This window comes from Tachysurus vachellii, chromosome 10 (assembly GCF_030014155.1).
Source record: "Tachysurus vachellii isolate PV-2020 chromosome 10, HZAU_Pvac_v1, whole genome shotgun sequence".
Lineage (NCBI taxonomy): Eukaryota > Metazoa > Chordata > Actinopteri > Siluriformes > Bagridae > Tachysurus > Tachysurus vachellii.
In genome coordinates, this window is record NC_083469.1 from 2,497,501 (window position 1) to 2,520,000 (window position 22,500).

The 22,500-nt window shown below is 42.4% G+C and overlaps 2 protein-coding genes across 3 annotated transcripts in view; both read right to left on the reverse strand.

Moving 5' to 3' along the window:
• Positions 1-748: 748 nt before the first annotated feature.
• cln8 (CLN8 transmembrane ER and ERGIC protein) lies at positions 749-4,766 on the reverse strand. Its single transcript, XM_060879021.1, has 4 exons — positions 4,697-4,766; positions 2,936-3,196; positions 2,342-2,701; positions 749-1,439 (listed from the first exon to the last, which is right to left on the reverse strand). The coding sequence occupies exons 2-4, from the start codon at positions 3,125-3,127 to the stop codon at positions 1,131-1,133; spliced, it is 861 nt and encodes a 286-aa protein (XP_060735004.1). The 5' UTR covers positions 3,128-3,196; positions 4,697-4,766; the 3' UTR covers positions 749-1,130.
• Positions 4,767-11,403: 6,637 nt separating this feature from the next.
• The window catches only part of dlgap2a (discs, large (Drosophila) homolog-associated protein 2a), a 266,024-nt gene continuing 254,927 nt past the window's right edge, over positions 11,404-22,500 (reverse strand). For both annotated transcript variants that reach the window (XM_060879001.1, XM_060879002.1), the window contains 5 exons: positions 16,813-16,898; positions 15,540-15,994; positions 15,337-15,428; positions 14,008-14,160; positions 11,404-13,465 (listed from right to left, as the gene is read on the reverse strand). In XM_060879001.1, coding sequence (XP_060734984.1) covers positions 13,265-13,465; positions 14,008-14,160; positions 15,337-15,428; positions 15,540-15,994; positions 16,813-16,898 — 987 coding nt within the window. In that variant the 3' untranslated portion in view covers positions 11,404-13,264. The remainder of the gene's footprint in view (positions 13,466-14,007; positions 14,161-15,336; positions 15,429-15,539; positions 15,995-16,812; positions 16,899-22,500) is intronic.

Consider the following 22,500-nt stretch of genomic DNA (forward strand, 5'->3'; position numbering starts at 1 on the left):
GTGGATCTGTAGGGTTTAAATAATTATTAGGAACTGTTTAGAATTCATCCTGATGTTTGTTTGAATGGAGTCACGAGAGAAAGGAGTGAGTGTAAGATAAAAAAGCACAAAATAAAGGAACGCAAGGCACTGTGTACAGACCGAGAGGAAGAGGGGAAAAACCATCATGTGCATTTTATTCATTATTTGTAATCCATTTGTTTTTATTAAGAAAGAAAATCAGAGAGAAAAACCTGTTCATTTAGACCGTAATCGACGGTTGTGAATCAGGGGTTCGTTAAAAAAAAATATAATATTGAAATTAAATAAAATAAATAAATAAATAAAAAATCCATTCAGGATGTTAATACTCAGATACTTCAAACACAAACATCAGGTTCAGAAGAAAAATAAAAAAAAAGTTTTCCTTCTTCTTTACACTCTAATCATGTGAAGTGTAAATATGAGGAACTGCACAACTCTTACTTTGTCCATAAGAAACAGGAAGCGTAAAAAAAGTTTAAACATCTCGTGAACCCTGTGAAAGGAGGAAGGAGACGAAGAGCTGCGTCGGGTTCAGCCGTAAACCTCAGGAGGAACCAAACAGATCTGAACATGAGCTTTAACTGGCAAGCTGACAGAACGCCACCTGACACACTGTGTGTGTGTGTGTGTGTGTGTGTGTGTGTGTGTGTGTGTGTGTGTGTAACGGAGCCACATGACACTACTGACATTGTGATAACACTTACTAGAAGCAGCAGATCAGATGTTTTAGTGTAAAATGTTTTATTTGCCATTTTTTTAAGTGCTAATTTGTTCGTTTTAATACGACCATCAGGAAATATCTGGATTTGTTTTATATACACAGAACATTGATACACATCAATGATCATAGAAACTTCTACACTGATCTGTTATTTTTCACATCTCATCCCAGTAATGGAACATTGACCTTAACATAAATGTGTAAATAAATGACCAATGTTTAACATCTAAACTTCAAAGGCACACAGAGAAAATCTGACTCTGAGGTTTAGTAACTCAAGCCTGTGTTAAAGCTGTAGAATAATGCTCAGTAACACTGTCTCTTTAGAGCAGGGCGGGGCGAGGCGAGGCGAGGCGAGGCGGGGCGAGGCGAGGCGTCCGAGAGCTTAGCTCCTGTGTGCTTTGCCCCCCGCGGGGCCGTTCTCCGGTGCCGGCTTGTCGCTGAAGTTCCAGTCGATGGGGTTGAGGAGCTGCATGGTCTTCTTGTGAAGCCACAGAGGGTTCATTATGAGCGTGAGGAGCACCAAGCCCACGAGGAAGATGAGGAACTGAGGCAGAGGAACATTCGCACACAACTCAGACCAGTTACACCAGCACACCCACCACATGTAGTACGTCAACACCATGCGGCAGTGGAACATGTGGATCATCAACCACTGATTCGCTCTCCACATCAGAGTACGAGACCAACCGGCCTGCAGGGGAGAAAGGGAGAGGGAGGGGGAGAGAGAGAGAGGGAGGGAGGGAGGCAGGGAGGGAGCCAGAGCGGAAGAGCGGGGGCGGAGACAGATGGGGGAGGGCGAGAGAGAGAGACAGAGAGAGGGGGGTGGGGGTGGGAGGGGGATGGGGAGGGAGGGGGAGAGAGGGAGAAGGAGGGAGAGAGAGAGAGAGATGGGGGAGACAGAGGGGGGAGGGAGAGGGAGAGAGAGAGGGGGTGAGAGAGAAAGAGAGAGACAGAGAGAGGGAGACAGAGGGGGGAGACAGAGAGGGGGGAGGGAGAGGGACAGAGGGAGAGAGAGGGAGAGAGAGACAGAAAGAGAGGGGGGAGGGGGTGAGAGGGAGGGGGTGAGAGAGAGACAGAGACAGAGAGAAAGAGAGAGAGAAAGAGAGAGAGAGAGAGGGGGGAGGGAGAGGGAGGGGGGAGAGAGAGAGAGAGAGAGAGAGAGAGAGAGAGGTGGAGGGGGGAGAGGGAAAGAGAGAAAGGGAGGGGGGAGAGAGAGAGAGAGAGGGAGAGAGAGAAAGATGGGTTGATTAGTTAATGGTTAAATGATGAGGAATAAATTCAGGAGATAATTTAAATAAAGATGTTATTTACTGAACATAACATAAAATCTGAAAACTACGACACAGAATGTGATTAAAGTTAAACTTCCACCCACTTCATTCCTCCTTTCTAAACTAAAGATGTTACAGTTCTTCTTTCTAAACACACACACACACACACACACACACACACACACACACACACACACACACACACACACAAGGTCGTGTCTCCGACCACAAACAGTCCTCACTTTATTAAACCACATAAACAGCTTCTATTAAATGTACTATTAAACATGTGCCTCTCTGGTTCCAGCCTGGATCCTCTCACCTTGAGCAGCATCCAGGAGACGCAGGTGAAGGGCGTGCTCATCTCCAGCAGCAGTGTGATGACAGGCAGGAAGTGTCCCATGTCCTTGTGTAGCGCGGTGCCGCTGAATCCAGCCAGGGCGAAGGCATGATGAGCTGCGAGCGGAGCGTCGAAGGAGCGGAACACCAGGTTGGAGCCGTGCAGCGCTACGTTCTCGAACGTGAAGAACCCGCAGGCGGTCAGCACGGTGAACCAGGACCAGCCCGTCTGTCCTAGGACCTTATCGCTGAACAAGGGGCCGTCCTCCATCAGCACGCGTAACCCTGCCCATGAGCCTTGGACACCGAAGATCGCCCGCGTCGCCGCCAAACACCAGAACACCTGCATCAGACGCATCGCACTGCATTACTAGCATTATCAGCATTATAAGGAATTAGAAACAGATCAAATCATTTTCATGATACAGAACCAAAAGTCCTGAAACTGAAGTCAGACCTAATCTGGCTCCTTCCATGTGGACGGAGTCAAACTAGAGAACAACGTTGTATCAGGATCAGGTCCAGCGCCAAACCCTGGACTTTTGGTTACGCAGCAAGGACTCCAAATACCACACACCTTCTCTTTAGAGGACAGAGAGCGGTACGTGTGTGACAGCGGGACAGAGAGGAAGTGAGTCAGGAGGAAGACGAGGGCGTAGAAGCCGAAGCCGAGCCCGACGAGCTGCAGCTGTACTGATGTGGAGCTGTAATCCAGCTCAAAGACGCTCCGGGAAGGAAAAGAATCCTCTCCGTTCACTGCGGCGGTCATTTTTTACTCCGAGCCGAGGGCTTTCTTTACAAGAACGTGAGCTGATCCCTCAGCTCATGAATCAGACAGCTGCAGGAAACACAATCAGACACACGGTTAGCATCCAGACCTGCAAATAAACCTGATGTTGAGTCAAGAACAGCATGACGTCATTCTTCACTCTGACCAATGAGCACAGAGATGTTCCACTTATTGAATCCAGGAATAAGATAAATTCCAGATTTTTTTATTATTATTATTATTATTTTGCATTAACTGTACCATTATAAGTTAGCAAACTTTACATTATATAATAAACACATCTCCATACCACCGAGCCACTGAAATAACTGGCTTTCAAATCATTAGTAAATTAACATTAAGGTGTTAAAAACAAATTAACATTAAAGGTGGGGTCTCCGTTGTTTGAAAGCCAATGTCGCCATATAAAATCACCAAAACAAACACGCCCCTAACCCAAATGGGTCCCACCCCTGTATCGATAGCTCCGCCCCACACATACATACGTAACCCAGGCAACTAACGGAAAGAAACGTGTCTTTATCATAGCTGAAGGGAAGAACAATACGATTGTAGATAAACAAACAAGTAAAAATGACACACAAGCATAATCATGTAAAGGACAAAGACATATATTAGTTCTGTGTAACAAAACAAAACCAACGTTACTCACCTATCGAGAAGGAAAAAAGCGCCTCGGTGTCTTAAGTAAAGTTGGTCACATATTCACAGATTGGAGTTTCCCGAGTCAATAACTCCTGAGCTAAACGCTGTTACTACACAAAACACGGTTGTAGCTGCGTCTCTACATTACTACGATAGAGAAGAGGTGTTATTTGTGTAGTAACAGTGTTTAGCTCAGGAGTTATTGACTCAGGAAACTCCAATCTGTGAATATGTGACCAACTTCCTGCTCCTTCAGTTCTCTCCAGCGCTGGAAAGCTGATCCTATATTAACACGTCCTACTTCTTACCTTATCGTAAGTCTTTCTTCTCTTTCTTTCTTTGTTTTTATCCTCCATGTCAATGTTAAAACCACTTTCTGCTAATGTCACACACGCGCACTGAACACTCTCTCCGCCCATATTGACAAGACACGCCCCTTTCTGCTGATTGGTTACACGTTTGTTTTGTTTGTCGGCCCGACTCAGTTTTCTGAAGCGTTCCCACAAACAACATACACCCCACCTTTAAAAGGTATTATTTCATCACTGGGAACGTTGTCCACTATAGTCACGTCTCAATAAACATAGTAGTGCACATGTATAGGGAGCAAAACAATTTGGAACTCATATCATACATTTTTTATTATTTCATGACAGAAAGACAACGCTATACTAAATTTAAATTAAACGCTGCGGGATTAAACACCCTTCATAGTGCACTAACTAAGGGTGCAGGGGGTTATTTGGGACACAACCTAGTGCTAATAGTATCGCTAGCTAGCAGGCTAAAGTGTTTCTAAACTGATTTTAGCTCTTTTTGTCGCCACTAAAGTGTATAACATGATAAATAAAGTGCAAATTAGATATTATTAAAATGCTAAATAAATGTAAACGTGTATCTTACGTGTGTTTGAGAGGAAACGCGGCGTCTCATCGTTACAGACCAAATAGCTGGACACTCATATGACTATTAGGTCACGTGACTCAACAAGACATTTCCCCCACCCCTGCGGCGCTTTCTTTGGCTTTAGATTGGCTGATTCGAGTGTCAGTTAAACGCTGACGCCCAATAAAATTCGAAGAGGAACTAAAGACGAATCGGTTAAATGTATTGAGTCAAATTTGAGGTAAATTTGACTCGGTAAAAGTAAATCTTTTAAATAACGTTGCATAATATTAGTTGATCGTTAAACAGAGAACCAGATGTTTATAAAAAAAAAAATGAATATTTTGCCACTTTTCATCATCCGTAAACTGAACGTATCAGAACTTCAGAACGGTGTGGAATCGACTCCCAGGCTTCAGAGTCGACTCCCTGTATCCAGATCCAGAAATGCTGAGAATCGATTCTTTTTCATTTCATCGTGAGGAAATGCAAAACAGATACTCAAAGATTACACAAGTGTTTTCTTCCAAAAAATTTAATGGCAGAAATATTTACATTCGATGACCAATAAATAAACAAACATCTCATTGAAAAGATAACCCAAAGATTCCAAATTGACCGTAAAGGTCTCCAAACGATATTTTAAATATAAACGAAAGAGGCTGAATTAATTGATTAAAATCCATTAGTGCAATAAAATGTAAACAAATGAATCAACTTATATGACATTCAACAATGCGGTTACAAAAAGCAATGAAGCTAATAATAAATCAGACATTCAGTAATATCAGTTACCTCGCATGCCATCATAACTGTGTATCAAAACAACCCAAGCAACGAAAGAGTAAAGAAACAAAACCATGAGGAAGAGCAGAAAATAGTTCTGCTTCAATGAAGCGTCATTTATATATTTATATATCATATATATATATCTATATATATATATATATATTTCTGTACAAATCATGAATATTTGGTATTATATTCCTCCTTTTCGTATTGATATGATAGCCTATACAGTATAGTAAATGAAAATATTCTTAGCTAAACGACTACCGCTTTTTAAATAATATCAATGTTCATTTTCCTAATTTTTATTTTTTGTTCTTTTTTTTTTTTTTTTTGAAAAGTCTTTTCACATTTCGAGAACCAAGCGCCTTTCTCTCAGAAAACCTACAGCAGTTTCAGCCGAGATGGGTTTTGGATAGAAACTCAGTAATGCGCATGGGACATGTGGATGGATTCAAGTAAGAGGAAATCTAAAGATGGATATTGTGGAAATAGCTTCTTCACCATCGCTGCCCACTCTTCTGAGCCAGACATCCAGCCTGTACGATTCGGTTTAAAGAAAGAGAGGAAGGAGTGAGGAGCATTGCTTGGATTTGGAGATTTCTGATAAAGAGCGCGATGGAACGTGTAGCTGTGAAACTCAACACAACCGATATAGAAGCGGATAAACCGTAGACTCCAGCACGAGGCGCAGAGCTGCAGCTTTTTAAACCGCGTTTTCCGTAAGATTCGCTAAGATCGTGTGCTCACGTCTTAATGGATTTGCAATAAATTTAAAACGGTAAAGAAAAATCCCAATAAATCCCTGTACATAACTCTACACTGATTAATCTAAAATCTCTGACTTGACATTGTGTTATTTCTAAACAACTACAGACCAAATATTTCAAAGATTTTCCACATTTGAGAGGCAATTTGGACGCACTTTAATAGTAAAAGTAACAATAAAAGAATCAAACAATCGAATCCCAGGAGGTTTCGCAGACAAGCCAATGTTTCTCTTCTTAAACATTGTAAATGCTGCGTCGATTAATATTGGAACTTTGAGCTTAAACTCCGTCCAGGTTTATTAAAGAATAAATAAGCACATTGCTACAGCTAGCTACTACAGATACTACAGATAGTTACTAGTTTCTATTTAGTTAGCCAGTTTTGCTAATCTGCTGACGTAGCTAGCGTGAAGCAGGACACGCCCACAAACTTGTCACATGTGGGTGTGAACATTGTGGTAGTCTTTAAATTGGGCATTGTTGTTGTTGTTGTTGTTGTTGTTGTTGTTGTCGAGGCTGGGAAACCCGAGCGTTACCATAATTCCACCCAAAAAGAAAACGAGTCCTAGCCACTGTAAATAAAAGTATTTCTTTGCACAGATTAAAACTAGTCCAGAGCCAAGATTTAATTCTGGAAAACTCAGGATCTACGTATTGTTCAGAAAACACAATGAGACAAATCAGGGACTTGATTATCAGCTTTGTTGTAAGCACGGCTGTGTTTATGATGACATGACGTTCTTGGCTTGTTTAAATTCCACAAAAGATCTCAACGCTGTCCCCTTGTCTTGCTGTCCTTGTGTCACCCATCCCACTGTCTCCTTCTAACACTGTCCCCCATCATTCTGATCCCCTCTAACTGTCCCCCATCATTCTGTTTCCCTCTAACACTGTCCCCCTGTCCAGCTGTCCTTATGTCCTGCACCCATGAGAAACCACATGGTCTGTTGTTTCCACGCTGAATCTTGCACTTAATAAAAGAACGGTATGCTTCGGAGAGTGGAAACCGCTTCACGGTTCCGTAAGGAACCCCACCAACCCCACCCCCACCCTGAGGGAAATCTCACAATCTCTCACTGCACACTTATCTTCATTAATAAACACCCCACATTTCCACAACAACACACGGGCAACGTCTGCGAAAGCGTCACTTTTTTTTAAATAATCAAAAATGCATAAAAGAGTTTAAAAGTTGCACAAAAACACATTCATGAGCGAGGATGAGAAGAAATACTGACACTAAACCCTGCTTGTGTCCATGGAGTCCGTGTTTAAGAGACAAGTACAAAACTGTCTATAGTTTATTATTATATGCTTAAAGAGTAACTGTTGAGTTGATTACAAAAAAATTCGATTTTCTGTTGTTTTTGCGTTGCGTTTCCTCTAAAACCTAAAACCCATTTCATCGTATCACATGCATCCAAACACGAGAGCGAACACTGTAACATGGTGTAAGGCATCAGGAGCGAAGATAATCAATAACAACTTATCTTAAAACTATCCATTTCAGGAACTACATCACAATGGATGTCTTTTCTCTAAAGAGGCCGGAAACTTTAGTCCGAAACCTTCCCAGGAACAAAGCCAGAACCTTTATACTGTGGCCTTTAGCCGAGAATCTGAAATCCAGCACGTGGAGTCTGGGACGTAAGACCTGCGAATTTTAACCGCGGAACTTTATAAAGGATCTCGACGGCAAGATTTTAAGCATAGTAATCTAAATCCAGAAATTTTAACACAGGAGTTTGAATAGTGCAGCTTTATCAAGGCAAATTAAGACCATATATTTTAGTCCAGGAGCTTTAGCTTGAATTTAAGACCAGGACTTAATGTCTGGGGAAATATAATCTAAATTGTTTATTCCAGCAATTTTAGTGGAAGCCTAAATCCAAGAACCTAACAGCAGAAGCTTTAATCCAGGAACTTTATTCTGGAGACCTAAGATCAGGAACCTCAGTCCAAAACAGCAGCCTTGTACATAAGACCATTAACTTTAGCCAAGGACTTTAAGGCCAGGACATAAAGCAGAGACTTTTATTCCAGAACATGAAACAGCAGAAGTTAAGACTATAGGCGTATTTTAGACCAGTAATGAAAGCCACAAAGCCACAATAGAGACCTTTAGTCCAGCAACATAACCAGAGGAATGTAGGTCCAGGAATGTTTGCAAATAAACTTAAGACAACATTTTTAATCCTAGTTCAAGAACGTACAGCCAGGAACTCACTCACTCACTCACTCACTCACTCACTCACTCACTCACTCACTCACTCACTCACTCACTCACTCACTCACTCACTCACTCACTCACTCACTCACTCACTCACTCACTCACTCACTCACTCACTCACTCACTCACTCACTCACTCACTCACTCATCTTCTACCGCTTATCCGAACTACCTCGGGTCACGGGGAGCCTGTGTCTATCTCAGGCGTCATCGGGCATCAAGGCAGGATACACCCTGGACGGAGTGCCAACCCATCACAGGGCACACACACACACACACACTCTCATTCACTCACACACTCACACACTACAGACAATTTTCCAGAGATGCCAATCAACCTACCATGCATGTCTTTGGACCGGGGGAGGAAACCGGAGTACCCGGAGGAAACCCCCGAGGCACGGGGAGAACATGCAAACTCCACACACACAAGGTGGAGGAGGGAATCGAACCCCCAACCCTGGAGGTGTGAGGCGATCGTGCTAACCACTAAGCCCCCATGCCCCCCTCAGCCAGGAACTAATTTCTGTAAACTACAACTTCAATCTTGCACTTTTGGTTTCCTACTTTTTCCTGGAACTTTAGAATGTAGCAGCAACTTAAGGTCCAGCAACTTTACCACTTTAACTTGAAGGAACATGCCCTTGGATTTTAGCCAAAACATCAGTCCAGGAATGAATGACATTAACTTAAGCCCAGGGACAAAAGCAGAGAACTTCAGTCCAGCAACACAAGCAGACAAATTTAAGACCAGTACTAATGTCTGGAAAACTGTAATCCAAGTTCAATCCAGCATTTTAGTGGTCACCATAATCCAGGAACCTAAAGGCAGAAACTTTAGTTCAGGAACTTCATTCCAAACAGTACACAACTTTAGTCCAGTCACTTTAGACCTGGAACCTTAAAACAAGAAAACCCAATAATTTATTCTGACAATTTAAGGCCTGAGATTATATTTCAGTGTTTAAGAGACAAATTTAAGGCCTGTGGTAGCCTAGTGGTTAAGGTGTTGGGCTACCAATCGGAAGGTTGTGAGTTCAATCGTGGCCTAATGGTTAGAGAGTTTAACACCTAATCCTAAGGTTGTGTGTTTGAGTCTCGGGCCGGCCATGACTGACGTGCCCTTGAGCAAGGCACCTCCCCCAAACTGCTCCCCGGGTGCCGCAGCATAAATGGCTGCCCACTGCTCCGGGTGTGTGTTCACGGTGTGTGTGTGTTCACTGCTGTGTGTGTGCACTTTGGATGGGTTAAATGCAGAGAACGAATTCTGAGTATGGGTCACCGTACTTAGCCGTATGTCACGTCACTTCACTTTCAATCCCAGGTCCACCGAGCTGCCACTGTTGGGCCCCTGAGCAAGGCCCTTAAGCCTCAATTGCTCAGCTGTATAAAAATGAGATAATGTAAGTCGCTCTGGATATAAGGGCGTCTGCTAAATGCTGTAAATGTAAGAGACCAATTTAAAGCCAGAAACATGAGGAGAAACCTTTAGTCCAGCATCTTGAGCAGAAGAATTCAGGTCCAGGAATGTTTGTACAGTAAATAAACGTATAGCTTTAGCCCAAGTTCAAGAATTTCAGCCCCCGGAACTAACTTCTGGAAACTGGAAGTTTTGGCACTTTTAGTTCCAGACTTTAGTCCAGAAACTTTAGGGAGGAGCAGCAACTTAAGGTCCAGCAACATTACCCCTGGAACGTAGCATTATTAGTCCCCCATTTAAGTCCAGGAACCTACGGCCATATATTTTGGGAAACTAAACCTTAAACTAAATTGGGAATGTTTTCAGCTAATAATGAGTTTGGATTTCAGGCCATTAGTGAGGTGATATAAATCCTTCAGATTTCTACAGTATACTGTTAGCGATGTTTTGGTAAAACTCTGGGCAGAGTCACGTGTCTGAGGTGACAGTCTGATCTAAAATTACTACTAAAGGTCAAAAATAAAGGAAGCTGAAATCCGCCGGGTGCCGCGTGCTAGCGCCTCCGTGAAGCCAGCGGCATTTCTGCATATCTTATCGTAATCTTGTGACAGGCCTCGCTGTGCTTCTGCGCCGAAAGACAAGACAGGCCAAATGTCATCGAAGAAAGCAGGTGTGTGTTCCTCTCTCCTCCTGAGTCAATCAGGACGTCTCTCAGACGTGACCGCGGATCCTTTCCTGGGTCTTTAATACAGAGCTCAGACTGATGTGAGCAAAACAACGCAGCGTAAACGTAAGGTCATAGGGTCACATCAGGTCGTAGGATCCAAACCCACAAGAACAGCAACCGGAAGCCGAGCGTTTTGGATTGTGAAGATAGCAGCAGTGTGATTGGTGGATTTATGAAATCATTTCACACAGTGCGCTTTACCGCACATTAGGGATTAATCATAGTGCTCAGTCACGAGGACCTACACAACAATACGCAACACAACCACAAACCCAGATGAACGCTTTTTAGTTCTATTCCACCAGCTTGAGAAATTCAGCAGGATCCGAACGTCACATCATCTTCCATGGAGGGAAACCGGAGATAACACAACCACCCTGTAAAAGGTCCCGGTGAGATTTAAAAAAAAAAAAAAAAGACATACCGGTTGCCATGGAGACCAAATACAACAGCCGGCGTTTTCCGATCCGGTCCTGATCGGAATACCGGAGGATTGAAGTGAGCAAATTGTCAATCCCGTGTAGATTACAGTATAGAGTCTAATGACTAGTGATCATAATGAGAACAAGAGAAATATTTCACTCCAGGCTTCAGGCTTTAAACCGACATTTTATAAAACTCTGAGCCTTTTTTTTTTTTTTTTTTATTTCCGTGTCAGAAACGTAAATAAGAATAATGTAAAAAAAAAAAAAAACAAAAAACACGAATCATTCTTTGATTGTCGTTTGAAAATCCAGGCAGGAGAAACAATAAAGAATTCATTTATATCACATCAAAAGTCATCAGATACTTTTACATTTTAAATATTTAATATATTCATATTGAAATGATTTAATTTTTTAATCTGTTATTTTGGGGACAGAAAATACGTCTGACTCACATTTTTAGCTTTAAACCTAGTTTCAGAATCGACCAATGAAATTATTACGCAGGATCAAGAAGAAATAAACGTGAAAAATTTTAATTTACAAATAAATGTTTGACATTTTTGAGCAAATAGATTTTTCTCTGAATTTTGTAGTATATTTGTTTATGATCTGGTTCTGAAGCCTAGCGTGAACATCATTATTTATCTGTCACAGCTTTTTTTTTTTTTTTTTTTTAATCATGTGGTTTCTTTCTGAAAATTCTCAACCCCCCCATTTTGTTTTCTTCTGCCTTGGATTCTGAAATGAAATCTCGTTCGATATCTTTTTCCTGACGCAGGAATATAAAAGCTAGAAGCGCACGGACCCGAGACGTGACGTCTGAGGAACTTTGTTGAGACGACGTTTAAACAAACAAACAAATAAATAAATAAATAAATCCCTTTTATTAATCAGCTCCCTGTTCCTTCACGACCTTGCAATTGAACTGCAACAGTTCCTCTGTGAACGACAATAAAGACATTTCCCTTGGAAATACGTACGTGAATATTTAAGAAGAAAAAAGTGCAAAAAACGCTTTTTTAAATTTTTTTTTTCTCTCGACCTAAACACATCGCCGGATTTATGAAGAGCTCAACAAATCCATCAAAAAAATACAAAAAAAAATAAATAAATAAATAAATTCCTCAGTAAAATGTTTTCCCACAGAATGAGAATTAAACCCGGTCTGATGGAGGTGAAGATGAAGGTTGTGGGCGTCAGTCGCTCGGTGGTGTGACGGTGAGATCGTTTTTGAGTCGGACCGAGAGAATTTTTTAACAAAGCGATTATAAAAGACTGATTTGATTTTTAGTGAAATTCATTTTGTTTGAACTTGTTTGACCTTTTGACCTGTGGCCTGTGTTTGTTTGAGGTATTTGAATCGTTGGCACTTTAATAATTAGAACGAGGGCTAGAAAGATGATGAGAGAGGGAGAGAGAGAGAAAATATAGATAGAGAAAAGGACAGAGAGAGAAACACAAAGATAGAGAGAGAAATATTGCAAGAACAGTGACAGGCAGAGAAAGACAAAGAAAAACAGAGCAAGAGAGAGAGAGAGAGACAGAGAGAGAGAGATTGAGAGAGAGAGATAGATAAAGAGAGTGTGAGAGAGAGAGAGAGAGAGAGAGAGAGAGAGAGAGAAATGGGGTGTTGAAATGATAAAAAAAAACCTGAAAGACCTGTAGACCCCTGACACCATTTCATCATCAAGAAGAAGAAGAAGAAGAAGGAGGAGGAGGAGGAGGAGGAGGAGAGGAAGAAGAAGATAGAGGAGAGGAAGCTGTGAGCTCGTGCTGGTTTCAGAGCGCAGTGTCAGTAATAGCACTTGGAAAATGTGTAAAATCTAAAAAGCACCGAGGCTTTTGGCCGCTTCTCCTCACACTCCTCTGGTGAACAGTTTGTTAACGATACGTACGTAACTTACTAAATAACACTAGTTTAGTGATACCTCGTAAGGCTGAAAGCATTTAAATGCCTAAAAGTTAAAAGTCTGCTTTAGTGATGTTACAGCGCAAGTTTCTCTTCACGTCTTTACACATCTGACACGAGCTGAACCTCAACACTGCGTTTCACGTGTTCAGAAAAACTTATTCTGTCCTTCATGTGGGATTATGGCACGTCTAGACGGGAGGAGATCTGGTCTGGGGTTTTCTGTATCAATGATTCGCTGGATGATGATGATGATGATGATGATGGTGATGGTGATGATGATGATGATGATGATGAAGATGTGGAGAGTCTCTCAGAGTCTCGTCTGCGCCTCAGGGATGTAAATCTCGATGCTGTCGGCTCGCTCCGTGGCCGAGTTTTGACGGAATGACGCCGCTCTCTTGGCGGCCATGAGGCGCCGGCGTGCTTCCTGTCTCTGTCGGTCAGGAAGATCCAGAGACTTCTCCCGTGTCACACTCTTCTTCAGCATCTTCTTTGGTACAGGCGGTGGGAGCTGCGGTAAAAATGAAAAAACACACAAAGATATCAGTGCAAAAAAAGATGTACTTTAATCACGTGACTATGATAGATACACATCAGAGTCACATCAGAACAACAAAGAAAAGAAAACACAAGTTTACTAAAAACAATAAAGTGTTAGTATAATGCAGAGCTGCTGTTAGAGAAAAACTCATCAACCGACCAATCAGGAGCGAGAACGCAGGAGTCGTGGTTTAACATTAAATTATTAATTAAGAAAACTACCTATTAAAATCTCAGCGAATTCTTTCTTAATATTTCTACAAATATTTAATGGAAAGTATCAGTAATTAAAAATGTTGGAAATGTCGACCCCTAGTGGCCAGAAGCAGCTTCTTCGAATCTTTTTTGTTTTTATTTCCTTCTAATTTTCTGTTACTTCTCTCTAAAAATAACTCAAATCGATCAAATGTTGGAAAGCATGGCTTTGAATGTTAAAAGAAAAGAATGAAAAGAATGAAACTGAGACATTTTTGTTTGAAACAAAAGATGAGTTTGAAGCCAGTCAGAGCTCACCTTCTTTACAGGACTCTCTATAATCCTCCAGTCGTTGCTCTTGATCTTCTGCAGCTCGTCAAACTTGGATGTGACGTCGTCGATGGAGAGCTGCAGCAGATCCCAGAATCCAGCCAGGTCCTGAGAGGTGGGCCGCGGCATGGCACTTGGGTCCTGCACCGAACACGTTTAACATTTACACGGTACATTCTTCAGTTTTTCTAAACAACCCACATTATTTAGTACTCAGTCTTTATCACTGGCTCTGATGCATTATACAGTGACGTTCCTGCTGTTTAGATAGATAGACAGATAGATAGATAGACAGACATTAAACCGGTCCTGGACTCTGAGGTAGTGCAGTGCAGCACACTTCTCCACTAGATGTCCTCATTTGTACAATAAGTGGAAGTGAACATAATCTGGATCCTTCACCAAACTCCCAGAGAAGCCCAGGGTCACCTTCTCTGACCAAAAGTCTGCTTTGTTTCCGATTTTCCTGCTCACTGTATCGACACGTTTCTTGGCGGATCCTAAATAAGTTTCATGCTTCATCAAACTCCAATCAGCAGCTAATTTAGTGGAGTGGAAGGACAGCTACTTAATCAACAGCGAGATGATTCTGCTACAGCTCAGTTAGGATGAATGTGATTATGTGAAATAATTACCTTTCACTGATCAAACAGATTCTGGTCAATACTGATGAGTTACACAAGCAGTAACAAAACATGTCTAATATTGTAGCTGCTTCAGATGTAGCTGAGCAAACTGTAATTGTTTAAAGTTTACTTCATAATTCACAATCACTAATCACCACTGTTCCACACAATCACTAATCAGCACTGTTCCACACAATCACTAATCACCACTGTTCCACACAATCACTAATCACCACTGTTCCACACAATCACTAATCACCACTGTTCCACACAATCACTAATCACCACTGTTCCACACAATCACTAATCACCACTGTTCCACACAATCACTAATCACCACTGTTCCACACAATCACTAATCACCACTGTTCCACACAATCACTAATCACCACTGTTCCACACAATCACTAATCACCACTGTTACAAACAATCACTAATCACCACTGTTACAAACAATCACTAATCACCACTGTTCCACACAATCACTAATCACCACTGTTCCACACTATCACTAATCACCACTGTTCCCAGCCATCAGTTCTCAACACTCCTGCATATCTCTCAGAGATAAACTCTTCTCTCTACTAATTCCCTCTCTTCACACTTATTTAAACACAGGGACAAACAAAAAATTAACATAAAGCTGCACACACACACACACACACACACACACCAATGGTGTGTAACCTACCAGATTCTGCTGACACAGCCAATAAAACTGCTGGAATTTCTGGGACATGAGGAGCTGAGCGCTGCCCACTGCACTCCGGATCTTACCTAAAACTGAATAAAACACACACACACAAACACACACACATTCATTTACCGGGAGTAATTCCCAACACACAGCTATGATCCATTAAACAGAAATGACGGTCAGTGTTTTGGACTCACTCTCCTCAGAGAGGTCATTCTCTTCTGCCTCTCCCTCCATCTCTTTACACCATCCCTCCATCCTCTTGGTCTCAGCATGCAGCAGCTGCATGAACCATGTGCCGTCTCTCCTGGCCGAGGGTGATGCCCGGCCCGAGTCGGAGGCCTGGGGCGGGGTCACCGTCACAGCTACAGTGGGTACTGTGTGCCCAGAGGGCTCACGCCAGGGCTCAGCACTACGCTGCGGGCTGGACGGTTCGTTGGCCGACCGATAGTCGTCACGGTAACTGAACAGACCCTGCGTGCGTACGGTTCTCACCGCGCCGTACTGCGTGGGCGTGCTTGGCTCACTGTGCCTCTGCAGACCACCGCCCCCAAACTGCAGACCCTTATCCTCCATCGCAGGGAAACCCTCCAGCTCCAGATCAGCCTGCACCGCCGCTGTCACACTGTTAGAGCGCTTAAAACGGCCCACGCTGAGTCACAGGGTGAGAGAGAGAGAGACAGATACAGAAAAAATGAGACAGACAGACAGACAAAGAGAGACACATATCGAAAGACACACACATACAGACAGACAGACAGACAGACAGACAGACAAAGAGAGACACATATCGAAAGACACACACATACAGACAGACAGACAGACAAAGAGAGACACATATCGAGAGACACACACATACAGACAGACAGACAGACAGACAGACAAAGAGAGACACATATCGAGAGACACACACATACAGACAGACAGACAGACAGACAGACAGACAAAGAGAGACACATATCGAAAGACACACACATACAGACAGACAGACAGACAGACAGACAAAGAGAGACACATATCGAGAGACACACACATACAGACAGACAGACAGACAGACAGACAGACAGACAGACAAAGAGAGACACATATCGAGAGACACACACATACAGACAGACAGACAGACAGACAGACAGACAGAGATACAAGTAGAGCTCATTGTTTCATCTCTGGATGTCTGTAACGTTTTAACTTTATGATTCAGTAATAAATGATTTATAACTAAAATGCTTTAATTAATACACTAGTTATTACATCGTTATTATTAGTTTATAACAAAATATTAACCTTAACTTTAAAACTAAAAGTTTAAAACTAAAATGGACTTCAGCTTCTTTTCTGTATCCACCCCTGTGCCTGAATAAAACACCAGCAGTATCAGAAGCTCGGTATTTCGGTCGGATTCACGTCAGTCTTCCTTCTCACACAAGGCAAGAAAAGCAGAGTGATAAAAAAAAAAAACTGCACACTTACCGTTTGTCATCTTCCACCTGGATCCCTACAGAATGATATTCCCGTAATCCTCTGCTCTCCGACTCTGAATCTGTCGCCGCCTCCACCTGAACAAAAACACACCACCGTTCTCATTAAAACCACATGGAAGGGAAACGTTCTTGTTACAAACCGGTTTATTCTTCATCTTATTACAGCGTATACAATATCAGCATTTACAATAATCACGCTGTTTAGGACTGATCCAGGATCAGCAGATTCTTCTGAAACAAAGGCTAAAACATCTCAATCTCATGTAATTGTTGCTCAACCAAACCTGTAATATTGTTTGAAATAGCTTTATTACAGCTGATCTGAGATCAGTGTCTTCTGTTGCGACTGATCCAAGATCAGTGACTTAGTTTCTCTTTTTAATATGAACAATAACATGACCATCTAACTGATCCAGGAACTATAAGTATAAAAAGGTGAAAAGGATTATTTCTAATATTGTTTAATCACTGATTTAACTGCAGCTGATCTGAGATCAGCAACTCTGTCTTATCAGCATAAAAAAAATCCATGACTATCCTTATTACTGATCCAAGATCAGTATCTGTGCCTTATCTGCATTAGAAGAATCACAAACATAGACATGATACAGTAGCTGATCTAAGACCAGGTACTGCCGTCACTGCAAGTAGACAAAACCACCACATAATGATTTATAACTGATTCAAGAACAGTGGCTGCATCTCAAAAAGGAAGCCAGAAGACATTGTATGTTTTAATCCATTTATCCAAAAACATTTCTTTTTTCATTACATTTTTAACAGACCCAAGATCAGTGACAATGTTTGTAACTAGCTTGAGCGAAAAAGAAAAAAAAGAGCAGGACTAAAAGTCCTACTGTTCTTATAATAGCTGACAGCATCTAGCTAGCATTAGCACCACAGTATGTATTATAATTGATCTCAATGACTGAGTTCAGAGATTCAGAGAACAATCAGAGACTCAATCGGAGATCAGTAACAGAGGGACTGAGACTGTGTCTAACGAGCATGAGCAAAAAGGGGAAACAATATCTGATCCTAGTTTAGTGACTGTGTATAATTAGCATTAGCATTACAGCCCTTTTAATAGCTGATCCTAGTTTAGTGACTGTGTACAACTAGCATTAGCATTACAGCCCTTTTAATAGCTGATCCTAGTTTAGTGACTGTGTATAATTAGCATTAGCACTACAGTCCCTATAATAACTGATCTGAGATCATTGACTATGTCTAATTAGCATCAGCAGTACAATACATATCTAGAACAGTGACTGTATCTAACTAGCATGACTAATAATTATCACTGCATAATAATTAGCATAACTGATCAATATCAGTTTTTAACTAGCAAAAGTAATAAACAGCACCGTCATGTCTAGGGCCAGTGGTTCTCAAACTGGGGGCCCTGAGATGGTGCCGGGGCCCCGGTTCACTGACAAACACCTGCTCAGAACAAGTAGACTAGGCCAGTGGTTCTCACACTGGGGGCCCTGAGATGGTGCCGGGGGGCCCCGGTTCACTGACAACACCTGCTCAGAACAAGTAGACTAGGCCAGTGGTTCTCACACTGGGGGCCCTGAGATGGTGCCGGGGCCCCGGTTCACTGACAAACACCTGCTCAGAACAAGTAGACTAGGCCAGTGGTTCTCACACTGGGGGCCCTGAGATGGTGCCGGGGGCCCCGGTTCACTGACAACACCTGCTCAGAACAGGTAGTCTTGGTTTTAGTGCGTCCACATTCTAGTGCTGATGCCCAGAGGGTATTTTCGATGGTCGGTTTGAACAAAACAGCTCGTCTCTGGATGGGACATTGTCATCAATCATGACCCTCAAAATGTCTGGGCTTGAGCTGAACTGTTTTAAATGGGAGCAACATTACAAATGATAAAGGAGTCCAAAAAGGCAACAAAAAGGGTTGGAGATGTCACTCTTGCCTGTCTTCAAAACTTGAGAGCCCTGGATCTAACCTACATGAACCCAGTTCTCCTTTTACCTTTTCTAACATCTGTGACTTAGAAAAACTAGGGCTAAATCACCACAAGGATCATGTCATGATCACACTAATCTAGGATTACATTATCCTCATAAGAACTGATCCAGGATCAGTCCCATCTCTCCTCATTACCTGACCAGAGATCAGCGAATCTCTGCTCTCAGATCAGTGAGGAAAATGCAGGTTTCACTGAACACAGGAAGAAGTTATTGTCTAAGGGACCACACACCTGAACACACACACACACGCACACACACACACACACACACACACACACACACCTTTGCAAATCACAGTGGGATGATTAATGGTAGCCACTGAAAATGATAGCCACTATGAAAACAGAGTAGATGAGAGATTCAGAGAGAGAAAATGATGAAACAGACACACAGTAAAACAAAACACACACACACACACACACACACACACCTGCAGTCGTATTATAATGAGAAAATCTATAAATGTACAGAAACGAGAGAGACGGCGTGTAGGATTTTTAATCATTCCAAAGTGCTGTCGAGTTCTGAACTCTGATTGGTCAGAAGGTGTTATCATTTCTATAGCAATGGCTCGTTTGTTGACGTGGTGAAATTTACTGTCAGGAAAAAAGTTTTCGTTTATGGGAGGAGTCTTTAGTGTCAGTGGTTCAGAAGAGAGAAGCGTCCACTTAACATGACAAGCTGGATTTCTTTTTTCTTGTAAAAGTCAGAGAAATAGGAACATTCAAAACTCAAGAACATGTACGAACAGAGCGAGAGTCCACATCGTAAACCACAAGCAAATGCCAAACAGGTAAACTTCAGTTATGGGCAAAACAACAATATCTGAGAGAGAGAGAGAGAGAGAGAGAGAGAGAGAAAACAAGAAAAAACGAGTTGGACCCAACACACATAAAGGGTGAATCTCTCTCACTCACTCACTCATCTTCTACCTCTTATCCGAACTACCTCGGGTCACGGGGAGCCTGTGCCTATCTCAGGCGTCATTGGGCATCAAGGCAGGATACACCCTGGACGGAGTGCCAACCCATCGCAGGGCACAAACACACACACTCTCATTCACTCACGCAATCACACACTACGGACAATTTTCCAGAGATGCCAATCAACCTACCATGCATGTCTTTGGACCGGGGGAGGAAACCGGAGTACCCGGAGGAAACCCCCGAGACACGGTGAGAACATACAAACTCCACACACACAAGTCGGAGGCGGCAATCGAACCCCCAACCCTGGAGGTGTGAGGCGAATGTGATAACCACTAAGCCACGGTGCTCCAGTGATCACTGGTGCTTGCTGGGAATTGAAGTCCATGACAGTTATATCTAATCAGCTTTGCAGCAGTATCTGTGACATGCGCAATGCGAAAGCTAATTTGAATGAAATCAAAATGAAAAGGTAATTAGACAAAAACAGATTCCTCTCTTTTCATTTCTAAATTTTACCAAACAATCTTCTGCTAGACCTCCAAACCTCCACACGAGTTCTTCAGTTTCTCGTCTTCCTTCCTCCGCACTTTACCGTCACTCAGGATCGTGTCATCTGTCACCGCTGCTGTTTGTTTGTTGGTTTTCTGTGTGTTTATCTGAACAAATCTGGAGTCTGGAGTCCCACAGGATCACAGCTTTGTTCCTCGTTCTTTCCCACGCTATTGTACATAAAAGACGAGCCACAGACGTGTTATCTTCCCTTCAGATTATTTTCTTCCCTAAAATAAACGCTAAAGTCGCTACATTCAGCTGTTCGATGCCATGGAGGGATCGTAAAGAAAACAAAACAGGACCCGAGTTTCAGGATGCAAAAGTACTGAAAAAGGTGTGTGAAGTTACAGGAAATGATTCATCTGCATGATGGTGTGTTATTGATTATAACCGCACGTCCTACTGTGTTTTACTCCTCTTTTAGTACGGTAACGAACATGATAAGAGTGATGAGTGATGTCACGATGCTGTTCACCGAACCTCCAGGTCTATTATAATACATCATTTGATTTCACTGTCTCACTGCCCGTCTCACTCCTCACCCATCACACAAACAACCAGGTCAATGGGCGTGGCCTAATATTCCAGCGGGCATGCTTGATTGACAGCTTGACTGACAGCTTGACTGACATTTAACCTGACGTGCAAAACCACACCTGGTTAGCACAGCTAGCCCAGAAGTTTTTTTTTGCACTCAGTCAGTTGTTAGCTTTTGCTTCCCAGGTTGCTTTCACTAAATAGCTTAGTTTTTACTAGGGATGCACCGATACCACTTTTTATCTTCCGATCCGATTCCGATACCAGAGTTTGCCGGTATCGGCCGATACCGATCCGATACCTGTGTTCTTTTCTACCTTTAAAACTAAAGAATGTAAACAGCTCGCTTAGTTATTAAGATTTATTTGTTTCTGGCAAAGAAACCTTACACCCAAATGAGCGACATGTTTAACGCGCTGAGGTAAATGGAAAGGGTTCCTGCTAAACTTGTCTGTTTGTCGCAGGCGGTTGTGCAACATTCATTCATTCATTCATCTTCTACCGCTTATCTGAACTACCTCGGGTCACGGGGAGCCTGTGCCTATCTCAGGCGTCATCGGGCATCAAGGCAGGATACACCCTGGACGGAGTGCCAACCCATCGCAGGGCACACACACACACACACACACACACACACACACACACACACACACACTAGGGACAATTTTCCAGAGATGCCAATCAACCTACCATGCATGTCTTTGGACTGGGGGAGGAAACTGGAGTACCCGGAGGAAACCCCCGAGGCACGGGGAGAACATGCAAACTCCACACACACAAGGTGGAGGCGGGAATCGAACCCCGACCCTGGAGGTGTGAGGCGAACGTGCTAACCACTAAGCCACCGTGCCCCCCCACGTTGTGCAACATATTTCCTATAAAATTTATTATATTTATTTTCATTAATGTAAGTTAATATGTAAGTGTATTTTTCTTATAAGTTTAAGCCACAGTCTATGATGTTTGATGTTCATTAATAAACCACCATGGGCATGAGCGTCGGAAGTAAATAAAAAGTGGGTGTGTCCTGTCCTACCCACATATAATTGTTCCGACGCCCATGGATTTCAGGAAGCAGGAGCGTGGTCAATGCTGTAGGTAAAACTCGGAATGGAGTTTAATTTATTACGGCATTCCTCAAGCGGAATGAATTCGACTGGCGAATTAGTCGAATCTTTACTGGCGAAAAGTAATAAAAAAAGACATGCGCTGAATAGAGACGGTAAAAGTGGGTGGGTCCAATATTATTGGTCTCAAAAAGTGGGTGGGTCCGGTCCCACCCACATATAATGGTTCCAACGCCCATGACCACAGGTATCAGATTTGGATCGGTCACGCACCAGCGATACCGATCCGCTCAAAATGCTTGGATCGGCGTCAATACTGATCCAAAATATCGGATCGGTGCATCTCTAGTTTTTACTCACTAATTTGCTTTCATTTGTTAATTTGATTTACTTCCTAGTTTACTGTCACTTGTTAGTTCGCTAATATGTTTATGTTTGCTAGTTTTACTCGATACTGTGCTTTTACGTACTAGTATGTTCACTTTGCTAGTTTCGTCTTTTATTCACTGCTTTAATTTTCGAATGTTCTTTCACTCACCAGTTTGTTGTTACTATTTTTTTTTTGCCTTCGCTTGATAGTTACTACTTTGATCTTGCTAA